General features: G+C 36.3%; 1 protein-coding gene across 13 annotated transcripts in view; it reads left to right on the top strand.

Annotated features, from left to right (window-relative positions):
• Positions 1-15731, top strand: part of dlg1a (discs large MAGUK scaffold protein 1a) — a 131069-nt gene that overhangs the window by 100452 nt on the left and 14886 nt on the right. For 12 of the 13 annotated variants that reach the window (XM_082189512.1, XM_082189509.1, XM_082189514.1 and 9 more), the window contains 4 exons: positions 1815-1971; positions 2317-2419; positions 11397-11511; positions 14741-14917. In XM_082189512.1, coding sequence (XP_082045638.1) covers positions 1815-1971; positions 2317-2419; positions 11397-11511; positions 14741-14917 — 552 coding nt within the window. Of the gene's footprint in view, positions 1-1814; positions 1972-2316; positions 2420-9855; positions 10573-11396; positions 11512-14740; positions 14918-15731 lie in introns of those variants that run through there. The other variant, XM_082189511.1, reaches the window with a different exon arrangement.

Below are 15731 nucleotides of genomic sequence, written 5' to 3'. Positions count from 1 at the left end.
TCAAACACAGGGACAATTAAAAGTATAAATGGATTTATTAATAAAATGGCACACACTAGAGATTATATAAACTACAAATATAAACGTACGTAAAAATGCAAACAAACAAACAAACATTTAACCGAAACACAACATAAAATATAGCGTGATCAGAATGAAATGAAATGAAAGAAAGAAAGATATAGAGAGAAGGGAAAAGCTAGTAATTATTACATACAGAAACCTAAGTTCACAAGACACCTGGAACAGCTTTTAGAGAGAGTACGTTACTTGCAAGATTCTGTGCTCTTTCGGGTGAGGCTGAGGCAGGAAGCGAGGATGGTGTCCTGTTTCTGCTGCGTCTTCCGGTGTCGCGGGAAGCTTGAAAGGCTCACTGAATGTAATGTTACCGGAAAATAAGGTTCATCTCCCGGGATGGGAGAGGTTTAAAGTCTTTGTTGCAAGGGACGCAGCTACGACTCGAACATGTGCTCGCTCGAGGGAGAAGGCCAGGGCCTCCTCCAGATGTTCCTTTGGAGAAGCGCTGCGCCGAGGAAGAGGGTCAAGAGAAGTTGGAATGAGAGAGAGAGAAACTGAAGGTTTGGACTTTTATCAGTGTCCCATGTGCCGTTCCCCCAGCTGTAGAGAATTTTCGAGCGGGAAGATTCCTTTGTCCGGTTAGACACGCCCACTCGAATGAGTCATGAGTGACTTTAACTTGAGAGGATTTTCTCCAGACATATTAACTTATAAAACAATGCGCATCACTGAATTCTGCTATCGGAATTCAACTCCGTTAGCTGGAGAGGATTACAGAGATATCAAAAATAGAATATAGGCGTTGTAGCCATGCAAAGATACATTATTATGCATTTGTATAGGCATTTGCAGTTCTATTAATGTTACAAATAGGACATGTATGCTTTCCTATGGTTTACACACACCTCTTAACACACAAATATATATATTTAGTACATTTAAGAGTGACTTTATGGGTAAAAGCCCTTTTCTGTAGGGGGTTTCTGTTTCAAAGTCCAGAGTGTGTTTGTGTGTGTGTGTTGGAATGTTGCGACCCTGTTATCTCATGCATAGGGCTGGATGAGCTTGGTGGTCAAATTTTATGAACTGCCAATGAGCTCGGGTTACGGGATGCGATTCTACTGGGAGAACATTCTTCAAAAATACATTTCAGATCCAAACACTCGAAGATCATAACTATATGATCAAAACAACATTAATCACACATACATACAGGAAGTTCAGATACAAGTCTGAGTTACACACATTTAAAAGAATGTTAAGTTAAACACAACAGATGTTTGTGTGTGTGTGTGTGTGTATGTGTGTGTGTGTCATGAGGCTGTAAAAGTCACAGGGAGTCCACGCTGAACTGGGGGGCAACAGACACCCGGGTGCTGGTAAATTGCCCCGTGGGGAATTATTAACCAGCGCTGTTTGGACAAAGACGATGTGTTCGACATCACATGATTCACTTAATGTGAAAAGCAGATGTCATTGTTGCTACATATATATACAGTATATATACACATACACACACACACACACAGACATATATATATATATATATATATATATATATATATATATATACACATACACATACACAATTGTTTATAGTTTATTTGATTTCAGATTTATTTGAATTACAGAATTTTTTTTAATAGATAGGTTTTTTTTTTTTCTCTCGTGTGTGTGTGTGCATGTGTATGTGTGTGTATGTCTGTCACTTTTGTCAGCATTGTAATATTTATTTAAGCATGCTTTCCTGAACCTCTCACTCAAATCAACTAATAAATGCTGGTTTTGTTTTTTAGGGAGCCTAGGAAAATAGTCCTGCACAGGGGCACCACAGGACTAGGCTTCAACATTGTAGGAGGAGAAGATGGAGAGGGAATCTTCATCTCCTTTATATTAGCAGGAGGGCCTGCAGACCTGTGTGGAGAATTGAGGAAAGGAGACCGTATCATTTCTGTAAGAAGAACATCGCATTACCAGCAATTGTTGCTCATTGTTACTCATTGTCAATCTTACAGAAATATTTTATTTTTATTTATTTATTTACCATTTCAGCGAAATCATTGATTTGAAAAAGTGAATTGCAGAATGTCTTTATATGTGCTATATCCCTATTTTTTTTTTATCCCAACAGCACTCAAGCTGCATAAACTTTACAGTAATAGTTCTCCAGGTTTACAGTAGATTTTAAATTCTAAATTAGCATTTCAGGCTATTGGACCCCACTGGCTGTGCTTGGAATCAGTGGTTATTTGTGGTACACATTAATATTGATTCATTAATATTGTATGTTTGCTGCAGGTAAATGGGGTGGACCTCCGCAGTGCAACGCATGAACAGGCGGCTGCAGCACTGAAGAACGCTGGACAGACTGTCACCATCGTAGCTCAGTACAGACCTGAAGGTACAGACCTGGCCTTTACTAATATGACAACGTCAATCCTTTTGTTTATTTCAACTGATAATAAGCATCTGTTGTGTTTCATTACACTTCCACTAAATGTGCACTTGATTCAAGCCTTAACCTTAATTAACTTTCTTTTATACTAATTAATTTCCTCACTCTGCCTCAGATTGGTGTTTACCCAAATCTCCCCTGCTATTTGCATACAGATTTTAAAATCAAACTCTAAATTGCTGAGCGTTTAGCTGAAGAACTTGATTGGATGCAGCATGGCCTGAATACTACAAATACTGCTTATTTGTTCACAACTGGGCACAGCAGAAAGCCATTTCATGCATGGTGGACTGTGATAATAGGAAGAAAGTCAAGTGGCAGTGACACTGGATTTGATAGACAACCTGTCATTTGTGTTGTGCGGAGGATTATTTGATAACCTCTCGAAATCTGCTCCTATGAAGTAATTGCAGTTGTGAATACTGGTGTCCACTGAATTCTCAACTTAATTGTTGTTCTTTAAACCCAGCTATAGTGTGTATTTATAGTCAACATGAAATGCCATTCGCAACCCATCACTTTTATTTTACCCATTACTTTCATAATCTGAAATGTTTCAAAGTGAAACAAAGTGAAAATAAATGACAGGACTTGATTTTATCCGTCATAAATATATTGGATGGTGAAAATTGTCTTTATTTTATTTGTTGTAATAATGCCAAAAATACACTACTGCCCCTACGGAGCCCCTAAAGGGACATGGTGAAGGAAAAAAATATATGATGTGAGGGAAAATTATTTGTCATTGCTTTTGCGTTCTCTCGCAAATGTTTTGTGTTCCTCCGAGAAACTTTGCGTTGGCTCGCAAAACGTTTGCGAGGGCGTAATGTTTGTGAACGCAAAAGTTTCTCGAGGGAACACAAACGTTTTTGCGAGGGAACGCAAAGGTTTTGCAAGCGAATGCAAAGTTTCTCAGCGGAATGCAAACATTTTGCGAGAGAACACAAAAGCATTGACTTATTATTTTTCCTCCCATCTTATATTTTTCCCCACCACCATGTCTGTTTAGGGGCTCCGTACTGCACCAAATACACTACTGTTCAAAACTTTATGGTTGATGAGGTTTTTTAGTTTTTTTTTTTATGCTCACTAAGGCTGTATTATTTTGCTCGAAATACAGTATAAACAGTAATATTGTGAAATATTATAACAATTTAAAGTACCATTTTTCCATTTTAATACATTCTACATTTAATTTTTTCTCCACTAATGGCAAAACTGAATTTGACTTCAGTCTTCACGGTCACATGATCCTTCAGAAATCATTCTAATATGCTGATTTAGTGCTCAAGAAACATTTCTTTGATGAATAAAAAGAACAGATTTTTTTAGACTATTATAAATGTATTGTCCCTATTGAACAATTAAATGTGTCCTTGTTGAATAAAAGTATTAATTTCTTGAAAAAAACAACAACAAAAAAACGTACTGACCCCAAAGTTTTGAAATCAAGTCAGTTATAATTTCATGTTGATTTTAATTTGTCAACATGCACATGTAACGCCCAGTTCGCTGTATTGTGTTGTGGTCGTGACTCAGAGCAGCTTGGCTTCTTCATCCTGAGGTTCAGACTCCAGCCTGCCCGTCCTTTCTTTCGGCTCGGCAGGCCTGGCTGCAGTGTTTATTAAAATACCAATGGGGTGTTGATGACCCTCAGAGCTTTGGCTGGAGATAGTTTGAAAGGGTCTAAATTAAGATTCTGAACAGGTCTGTGCGTGTATGTGTGATCCGAGCTTCTTTCACACCCCTAGTGAGCATATGTGCGACTATGTAGCATTTTCTCTGTTTGGTGAAAGCTGTTGTCTTAGCGTGGCTCCTGTGCCTGGCTTCCTGTCCCTGTCACGCTCCTCCGTTCATGGCCAGCACAGAGCATCTCTGCCCTTCAGATTGGCTTTCACTAGCACAACGTTTCAATCTGTAATAGTTACAAGAAGTTAAAACATGCTTGGAAGATACTTCTCGTAACATATTAAAATGCTAGGAACATGTTAATAGCATATTAAAACATGTTAGCAATATGCTTGTTAGAAACAAGTTTTATAAGCAAAAATTTATATATTCTTTATAATTTCTTATTCCTTACTTTTGTTTTATAATTTGAATTAGTACCTGGGCATTTTTACAGATTTTGTTAGACTTACCCAAATGTTTGTTTACATTAATTTAACACTTTACAGTTGAATTAATATTTCTTTTTTTGCATTACAGTAATTATGTTGGCTTGACAGTGTGCTGAAACGTGATACAAACAAGCTAGCAACATGCTAAAACATTATCAAGTGCTAAAACATGTTAGCAACATGTTACAATGTGATATTGTTTAAACATGCTAGAAACATGTTAAAATAAGTTCGAAAGATGCCAGTAACATGTTAAAATATGTGCTAATACAAGCTAGCAACAAGTTAAAACATGCTAGAAAGATGCTAGTAACATATTAAAATGCTAGAAACATGTAAACAGCATATTAAAACATGTTAGAAACATGTTTTATTACCAAAAAAGTATATATTCTTTATACTTTATTACTTTTGTTTTTGATTTGAAATATTACCATTTTTACAGAATTTGTGAGGCTTAAAATTTTCCATAGCGTAGTCTGTGATCTCCCCTTCATTGTTGCTTTCCATACAAAATCTGCACACCTACTGTCATCTTGTGTTACAACACGGGTGTCAGTTTGCAAGGCTTTGGCTCTCAGTGCTACTTTCAGTTCAAATATAGATGTGGAAGGTTTCAATAATGCATTGTAATGTTGATACACTGTAATAGTGTTTTGTTTCCACATTGTATCATAATTGATTTTACGAAACAAATTTGCAACCCATTTTTGGGGCATTTGTGACCAGCCACTGCACTGCAGTGAACATACTGCATTGAACGTTACATGTTTAAAGCTGTGACAGAGAAATGACCGACCTCCACATGAATCTGTTTGTTATCCAAGCAAGACATCTCATCAACATGCTCTTCTGCCCAGTATTCAATCAGCAAGCTGGAGATCGGTCATGCCAAAACGAGGCGGCCACAGGTGCGAGCAGGGTTCAGGCAGCTCCCTGTGGGGAGAATGAGCTGAGATTAGATCCAACTCCCTCTGCTCTCCATATGCAGTGTGCGACAACATGCATAATAAAGTATCGGAAAGCACAGACGCAGCACTCGCTTTGACCAATGGCTGCTGAGGGAGGACCTTGTAAACTCTCCAGGGCTTCTCATAGTGAATTTGTCTGTGCTGCATGTTGTTTTTCATTAAGTGCGATAACCAGAGGATGCTTTATATATCTAACTAAAGAACAGATGTTGTGGTGTAATGCTTTTAACTGAGATGAGTCATTCCAGAGCCTCCATCTTGTGACATGAGAAACAAATGTCATTAAACGTACTCGGATGGTGGTGTTTGGATAGGAAATGAAACCCTTCAGGGCTAGACTGCTTTGATCAGAGGGATTTAACGGCTCTGAGGATCTGTGCTGGAGCTTAAAGACATCAGTGTCTGACACACACACAGCTGGGCTAAGCACAAGTCCCTCTTCAGTGACATGCCCTCAAGTTATTTACAGACTTAAAGAGAAATCTGCCCATTTCACTTACCTCAACTGAATCAAATGCTTCGTAATTTTAGTAGGACCGCACAGTCAATGAAAACAGTGCTTGACTATGATTTTACTGATTGTATATACAGTATAAGAAGGTGCGATCAAGTAATAATTCAGGGTCGGCATGTCTTCTTATTATGAGGAGCTTTTGGCTTGCCGCCCATTTGCAAAGTAAAATGTGACCAACCACTGATAACAGCTGTCAAATATCACCACCTACATTAATAATGCGTTTTAGCCGCACTTTATATTTCATTAATAATCGCCATAGTTTATTTCCGTGATTCTATCTTTGTAAGACTCTGTCTCATTTATATGTTAATGTACACTTTTTTAAAATAAATAAATGACATTGGGATGCACTGATACCAGTATCGGTATCGGGCCGATACTGCGCTCATGAACATGAATATGAACATGAACTGTTACATGATTTATGTATAATGATTGGTTCCCCACATTATTACAGGAAGGTGGTACAGTAATCACATTACGTTTTCATGAAGTTTTCTGTGCGCAAACATCCAAAGCGCGCGCACAGAAAGCTGCCTCTCAGACAGCGTGAGAATGGCCTATTAAATCGAGTTCTCTTTCATGTCTTGCAATTTAACAGACAAATTCTCACAAAATTATGAAATTTAAAAGAAAACGCGTGTGTAACAGCATGTTGGATACGTGCAGCTCTTAAAGTGACAGCAGCCTAATAAGCCTATTGCTGTCTTTGTCCTCTATGTTAATCTAACAACAAAAGTGGAAAAGAAAACAAAAGAAAATCACTCTCTGCTCTTGACTGGTTGAGCCCTGTTCGAGCAGCCCTAAATATTCCCTGTGATATTAAATTAAAGATAAAATATAATAGGCATGAAAAAACTGAAGGTGATATCTATTTGCTAAGCCAACTAACTTGATACACATTCTTTTCGTTTATCTGGCCAATATTGTGATTTTTTTTTTTTTTAATGCAATGAAAATACAGGTATCTGTACTCTGTATCGGCAAGTACTAAAAATAAAAGTATCGGTACCAGACTCGTTCTGGAAAAGTGGTATCGGTGGTATCCCTAAAATTACATAATAATAAAAAATATGTATTAAATTGTGAATAAATTATAATAATACATTATAATTAAATGTTTCATAATAATAAAATGCTTATTATTATTGTGTAGTTTTTTTAGATATAGATAGGTTATATATATAGACAGCTGATTGTATATGTAACAAATATGTTTTGTAAAATGATTGAAATACAACATTTATTGAATTGCTTAATCAATGTTTCACACAAGTTTATGCTGCAATACTGTAAATGTTTCCCCCAGACAATGGAAAATCCTGGAATTGCTTAAGCATATTTTGGGCTTGTTTTGTCAGACCAGATTGCTTGCTTTTCTTGCAAGATCTGGCAACACTGTAATACTTAGATGGCATGTATAGCAGCAGCGCTGAGGTTTTACTGTGCTTGTGTCAAAAATGAGTTAAGCTTCTTTTAATGCCTTAAGGAGATGACTAAAGTATTAGTCAATGTTATGTATAAACTGAGAGTGCTTTAGCCACATACATTAGCGCCACGCACAGACTACAACGATAAACTCAGTCAGATTAACGAAGAAATCCTCCCTCGCACCTTTTTAAAATTCATATATTCATGAGATCACAGCTGTCTAACTTAGATTTGATGACGGGGAAATTTTGTGACTTTGTGTTTGGTGACTGTTTTTTTCTTTTTCTTATTTGGTCTACAAAGTACTATTGAAGTGATTTGTGGCCAAAGCATTTTGCAGCAGTTTGCTAAATACTCATTAAGGATGCAAAACATCTGTACCTTATCGTTTACTGGCAGATGTTCGATATTTATTTCTGTTCATTTTCCCCTGTTTTTACATTCACATCATCTTTGCCATCATCTAACACTCACTTTAAGTTAATCTTATAAATACTAATAATTTAATAACACTGTTAATTGTAATCTTTTGGAATTCTCCAAATTAATATCCGTTTAAACTTTAAACAGTTAAATGATTTTTAGTGGATTATGTCTCATTTGTTTATTGTACACCACAATATTGTCCATTTATTGATTTTTAGGCATAACATGAAAAAAATTACTGGCATATCAGCATCACTATTACAATAGCTCATACTCAGGAAGTATTACACTTTGTAGCTAACTTGTCCGGTACCATTTGTCCAATGGACATGAATTATACCTCAAATCGTGCATTAATTTAGCTTTGACTATTGTGCCATAATGCCATTTCTAAATATAAAATCTCCTAATGATTATTCATCCAACATTCATTCTTTTGAAACGTGACTCAAAACATATTATTTCCTCTCTCTTCCTCCCTCATTTTCAAGCTTTCTGAAAGCCCCTTAATTGTTTTGTTTGACACGGAATTGGTGATGATAACATTCTGAATTCTTGATAACACGAAGGCCTTTCAGTGTTCTATGGCGGCACATGCATCATTACTCCCATTAAACTAATCATTCAAAACCAGTGTAATCCTGGGAGAAATAGCATTGTTTCCTGTTGTTTCATCTGCGTGGACTCAGTGAGCAGTCATGAAAGTTCTCCAGTCTTCATTATGAAGGACTTTGTAATACTTCTCTATCTAATTATAAGCTTTTGTTCATCACCGGAGACTTGCACACATCCATTAAATCTCATTGTTCTATGTTTATCTACCAAGGGAAGATGTACATGCAGAGAGAATACATGACAGAGATATGATTTATTGAAGATAATTTAATGTTGGATAGTACTTATGAAATATCCATATTGTCTCATCAGATACAGTTCTAAAAAGGCAACAACATCTCCAACAATACAGTAACGTGTATATCAAGCAGAGAATATTTATTGTATTTGACTTACTTTTACTTTATTCATGTGAATGTGAAACTCAAAAGTTTAGATAATAAGATTCTTATTTTTTATTTTATTTATTTTTTCACAATTACATGAACGCAGGGATGAATTTTAAATTTCACTCTTTTGGTTTGAGCTTCTTTTTTTTTTTTCATGTACCCATGGATATGTAGTTGTAAACTGAAACACAATTTATTATGAAATATTTAACGGGTATATTAATTGTTTCCTCTCTAATCAACATGTTTTTTTTTTGTGAATATTTTTTCCTCTGTCCTCAATATCACTTTACATCCTGTTAGTATTTTGTAGCATTCTTATAAAATAAAAAAAAAGCAGTTCCTCAATGACATCATCCTTCAGGAAGGGACATTTTGGTCGAAACAAATAGTAATATCAGTAATGGATTTAATGAATTTTGATGTTGTGATGTTGTGTGATATTAGTTGGTTTGTCTGTCATTCCACCTAAAAGAGAGTAAATAAAGAACTTCAATTTGACACCAAATGTAAACAGTGATTCTCAATCCCTCAGTGAACATTGACTATAGCTTTTTATTACCATCATGGTAGGTTCCTCCTTGCTAATTTTCTTGTGTAAATAAGTCTTAAATAATAAAGGTTAATGGCATAAAATCACCCCAAAATGAAAATTCTGTCTTTTACTTACCCTCATGTCATTCCATAACTATATGACATTCTTGCTTCTGTAAAACAAAAAAGAAGATATTTTTTAGAAATTTCTCAGTGTTTTTTGTTGACAATCAAAATGGTTTGGTTTCTTCAAAATATCTTATTTTATTCTCCACAGAGGAAAGTTAGTATTATAGGTTTGGAACAATATGATGGTGAGTGAATGATGACAGAATTTTTCAATTTTGGGGTGAACTATCACTTTTAGAGCATATGTTTCACTAGATCATGCATATTTATAGAAATATGCCAAATACAACACCGTCATTTTATTTATTTTACAAAATGTACTGCATAACAGGAATGCCCATGTGTATTGTTTTGTGTGTTTTTTGACCTGCCTAAATCCTTTTCCCAATTGAATCCTGTGGATTAGCAACATGTTCAGCCACGTGTACTGTGTGTGCAGTCGGGCTAAATTTGCTGTAACCCAGCAGATCCTCAGAACTGATGCTTACACCAAACCTGACAAATATCATCACAAGCCTCAGTGCTCTTCTATTTCTTCTGTTGTTAGCACAAGACAACACCTTTATTTCACCAAGCAATGGAAGAGAACAGACAGTGAGCTAAGCAAGCCAACATGGGTTAGGGCTGTGACTTCAACAGAAAGAGAGAGCGAGCGAGAGAGAGAGAGAAAGAGAGGGAGGGGTGAGTGAGCAATACAAGCACTGTTTAGTCCATTAGCATCTGTTATGTCGCTGTGCTGTAGGTGCTCAGAGAGGCTTTGCGTGGAAGCGTCCAACTAAGGCAAGTTACACACGCATACACGCGCTCAAACACACTGGGAGAGCAGCTGTGTGTGATTTGGGAGCTGTCCTTCAGCACCACAACACAATTGAACTCACATGGAGGGGTAGAGACAGACACGGAGAAAACCGCTCGGCAAACTCTTTTACTCTCTCTAGACTCCTGCACGGCTCTGAGAAAAGAGTCTGTAAGTATGCTGATTGACTTTCAACTTATCTGAACACTAATTTGTATTCAGTTATTCAGTGGAAGGAGAATTAAAGTGTTTTCTTGTGCATTTGAATGTTGAATGGGTGTTTAAATGTAGCATAATATAATATTTTTTTGTTGTTTTTAAAGAGGAGGTTTAACTTGGTTAAAAGCATGTAATTGTTTTTTTTCTTCTCAAGTTGCCTCATATTTCATTGACTGGCTTTTTATTTTATTTTATTGAAACCTGTCATGAGCTCTTTATCAGGACACTTGTTCGTGCAAATTATAATGTCAACATATCGCTCGTGTCCTATAGCTTGAATGTATTTCTTACTTCCTCTGAGGTCAAACTTAGGGAAAGAGCAGGAGCGTTATGTGAGTTAAACCACTGAATAATTCATGAACATTTTCACCGTTTCAGTCTAGCGTGAGCAAACCCTCCACACGCAGTTTGAGTCCTTGGAATGGATGATGAATTCAGCAGATCTATCTTATTAAATAAGATTTCTCGAACACATCAGACTGTATCCATCCTCTCTGCCACTTTACGGCTTGCACAGCTGTTAATATGTTGATGCATCTGTCTGCTCTTTAGTTTTCATGCGTTTGTAACACTCACACTTAACTAACCTCAAACAGAGATCTTATACTTTCTACTATTGCTCTAAACACACATCTTTCTGTCTGACTTTTCTTCCCCATCTCCATCAATATTACTGATCCACCCTGAAGCTGTAGGTGTTCGAGGTGTTTTTGCTTGTTGCTTATCTCTTCTCAGCAGGACAGCATGTGTAATGTTCTTCTCTGTGTTTCCAACAGAGTACAGTCGATTTGAAGCCAAAATCCATGATCTACGGGAGCAGATGATGAACAGCAGTATCAGTTCAGGCTCTGGCTCCTTGAGGACTAGTCAGAAGAGGACCTTATATGTCAGGTGAGATACCTCTAGTCACCACTAGTTACATTTGATCTTCAAAACATGCTTAGATCCTTAAACCTAGAGATTAACGCAAGACTGTGGCACTTCTGCAAAAACAACTTCACACAGTATGTAGTACATCTGGTTTTACTGGATTGTATTTTCTATTATTATATTATATTATATTATATTATATTATATTATATTATATTATATTATATTATATTATAATATAATATAATATTTTTTTAAATATAAATGTTAGGAAAATCTGTAATATTTTGTTAAAATGTTTAATATAATATTACATTTATATAAAAATATATTAATTATAATGTTTATAATAATAATTTTCACTTGTGCATTTTCACTTGTGCAAAAACAAGCATTTTCACTTGTGGTCTCAGACATTTGGACCCCATTGTGTATATGTTTATACACAATGGGGTTAATGCATAATAATCACATATTTCACAACACATGCAAAAATAAAAATGTATCATCTTGTTATGGCTTTCATTAATATTTGACCAGCCTATTTTTTCATGTACATTGTTCTGCCTGCCGCTGATTGCGTCATAGGCGGCCCCTTATGTGAACATGCCATTGTCTGAAGTGTGCCTGTTTTTTTTTTGTAAATTTTTTTTTTTGCCCTCAGAACATTCAGGCCAGTGGTTACACAGTAGATTGAATCACATATTTTCAGGCAGACACATGAAGGGCTCTGTATTGACAGAGCTTGCCATGTTTTTGGAGCCATTATCAATTCATTTCACCTTCCTGTGTGTTCACAGGCTCTCATCGCTCCTAGCCTAGCAGGTTGGTAACGGTTAGATGTAAAGAGATAGATGATCAGGATTGTAATGTGAAACTACTGCTGAATTGTTGCTCTTATGTGGCTTTTGTTTAACGTTATTCCTTAGCTCTCAGGTTGCTATTCTTATGTTTTAATGAGAATAGCTTTGACATTTTGAGGATTCGAAAGCCCCCGGGCTCTGGATTCTCTACACATCCATGCAGTATTCACTGATTTAATATTGGATGTGATTTCTCAGCTGTGTCATATTGAGCTCAACCCATAATATGTGCATGTTGTCCCTGCATATATTTGTGTGCTTTTTTCTTTAGAAAATAATACACACAAATTGGTCATCATAAGAAAAACAACATTATTTTAACTGACAGGAAAATCGAAACTAAATTGAATTGAAGGACATACCACAGAACACAGTAAATGGATATAATGAATGATTAATGGAACAAATGGTGATGGAAATGAAGATTATATTTGTTGTGTCGCTATGTCATGTGTAGCGCCGAAGGGCTTCCATAAACATCCTGTCTCTAAAGTGCATGTTGGAGTGAGGCTGTTTGCTCAAGTTTGGTTTCTGTGCTAACACACACTGCTGTTGCTGTCAACTTTCTTTGACAGATGTTTAAAATCACGCAAGGATGCCGGTAGAACTGCAGTCATCTTTGGCTTCTGTTCCCTGCAGCATGTCTGCAAACCACAGCATTTCTGTGACCCAAAGTCAAGGTTCACTTGGATACCAGTGACATGTACCTCAGCAGGATACCTCTTACCTTTTTGACTTTTCTTTTTCGTGTGCTTAGAAACTATGTATAGGCCTTTTTCATGACTCATAAGTGATAGTTTCTACTCATACAAGTAATACATTTAAAAATGTGGAATTGTTCCACTGGATGTCATAGTACATATATAATTTTGACCTTTCTGAAAGGAACATCAGTTTTATGATCTAATATTCCATTAAAACCGTATATATCTATACGGATTGAGCTTTTAATCTGCATTCCACCGGCCCTTTACTATAATGATTTAAGGTCTCTGCTTCAACTGTACAAGGATACAAATGTTGCCTATTACACCTCTAAGCTGATTAAGACTGCACAGAATTCATCTGCATCATTTGCTGAAGAGTTAAATAGGCGTTCTTTACATGCATTTGGAGGTTAAAGAGGGCTTTGGTGTCTGTAATGTTCCTTAAAGCCCCATAAGCTTCTCAGATGCCCTGGCTTCCTCCTGGAAGTGCTTCATTATTGATGAGGAAACGGATAAGCTAGTCAAGAGCTTGGATGGCTAGTTACTTCAGCTCCAGTTCTCTTAAATGCACATGCACAGAACAGCAGTGGCCTACTTAACATCTCAGGAAATCTGTCTGTGGGCAAAATAGTTAGGACGGCTGGCTTTTTGGAATTATAGAATGGTTTTCATATCTTTATGGTTGCTTAAAATTCATAGAAGCTTGTGTGTTCAGAGTCTAGAGGCTTTTCTTGCTGTTTATTCTACACCCTTGTAGCTTGTAGTATTTTTATTCTCATGCAAGACCACTTTTAATGTTAGAAAGGGTTTAATTCAAAAAATCATAATTTTGTTTGGCATGCCCCATTTTTATCCTCCTCTCTGACCTTTAAAATAAAGGCTGCTACTGCATCTCTAAAGCTGAAGTGTTTTGTTTATTTATTTTTTTATGTTAAAAAACATTTTCCTATTCCAGTGTAATATTCAGAGACGAGTGGTCCATAAAACTGTATCTAAAAATAACTCTTAAAGGGATAGTTCACCCTAAAATGAAAACTAACTAATATTTTTCTCACCCTGGTCTTGTTCTAATGCCGTATGCTCTTCTTTCTTTTATGGACCACAAAAGGAGAATTTTCAAAAAATGGCCTGCTCGCGCTCGTCCATATAACAGCAGTGAATGGCGACCAGCATCATGTTTTTAAAAAAGGACGCAAAAATATCAATAAAATTGCTGTATATTCCAAGTGTTCTGGGGGTAAAATGTAAATATTCATTTTTTAAAAACTTTTGTGGTCCATAAAAGAAAGAATAGCATACAGCATTAGAATAACACCAGGGTGAGTAAATTATTAATTCATTATCATTTTGGCGTGAACCATCCCTTTAACACTTTAGGCTTTATAAAAACATTGCTTGTTTGAATATCGCGACCCAGTACTGGCTCAACCAATAGCATAAGTTTTGGATGCGGATAATCTGTTTGTCCAACCAATTGAAGATGGGGGGAGTGTTTGACAATCAAAAACTTACACAAACAGAAATTGCAAAAATGGTTTGAATATGGCACAGAATAAAAAAAAAAAAGAGCTTTCTGGTTGAAATGTCATGTTTGTGACGAGACACTATATATATATAAAATTTTCTTTGCTCTATAAAAATAATAATCTTCTTCTTCTTACTTCATTCTGCCTCCTTTAGAGCCCTGTTTGATTATGACATAACGAAAGACTCGGGCCTGCCCAGTCAGGGACTGAACTTCCGCTTCGGCGACATCCTACACGTCCTGAATGCCTCGGACGAGGAGTGGTGGCAGGCGCGCCATGTGACTCCAGATGGCGAGATGGAGGAGATGGGCGTCATTCCCAGCAAGAAGAGGTAGGCTATGCCCCCATGCATTCCAGAACATACTGTACTGTAGAAAGTTAGGTCAGTTAACCCTCTTTATCATGATTAACACAATTTGTGCATTTAATGCCACATTACCCACAGCTCATATTCTTTCCTCTATTGTTTCTTTCACAATGTCTTGCGTTTCAATTCACTGCCGTTTTTCATTTTGGTTTAGTTATCACCCATTGTGTATAGTAATTGTTAATAATGAGGAATGAGCACACATGTATATCTGCACAATGGCATCCCAGACTTATCACATTTCAGACTAATTATACTTAACTGACAGATGAAGAAAAAGTATCTCTCTTTGTGATGAGGGTTTTAACTTGACTGGAGATTGAAAACTATGTGGGCATTTCTTCAATCATGAGCACTTTTATGCCCCAGGGGGTTTAATTTTTATTAAAACTAACAGATTTTATTCTCTTTTGTTATCCCAAGATCCTGTTAAATCCTGTATTTGTTTAGTTGTTTTTGCTACTTGTAATGCTTTTCATTTATAGAATACGTTTTACCCTTGTCGCAGACCCAGGTTTTAAACAAAGAGCCAAATAATCATACACACTTTCAATATTTATTGTGTGGTAATGATATAAATTAAAATAATACAAATTACAGTCATGGTGTCATTTCTACCACAACCAACAATGTTGACACCAATAAAGTTTTATCAAAACTTTGCTGAATTGTACAGAACGTGACAATATCATTTAATCGTATTTAGGATACAAATGATGTAAGCCATGAAACTAGCTTTAGCAGGACAAAGTCTGCTCTATTTTGATCAAAGTCATGG

The sequence above is a fragment of the Leuciscus leuciscus genome (assembly GCF_965113295.1).
Source record: "Leuciscus leuciscus genome assembly, chromosome: 14".
NCBI lineage: Eukaryota > Metazoa > Chordata > Actinopteri > Cypriniformes > Leuciscidae > Leuciscus > Leuciscus leuciscus.
The sequence above is the reverse complement of the archived record's forward strand: the minus strand, read 5'-3'. Positions and strand labels throughout refer to the sequence as shown.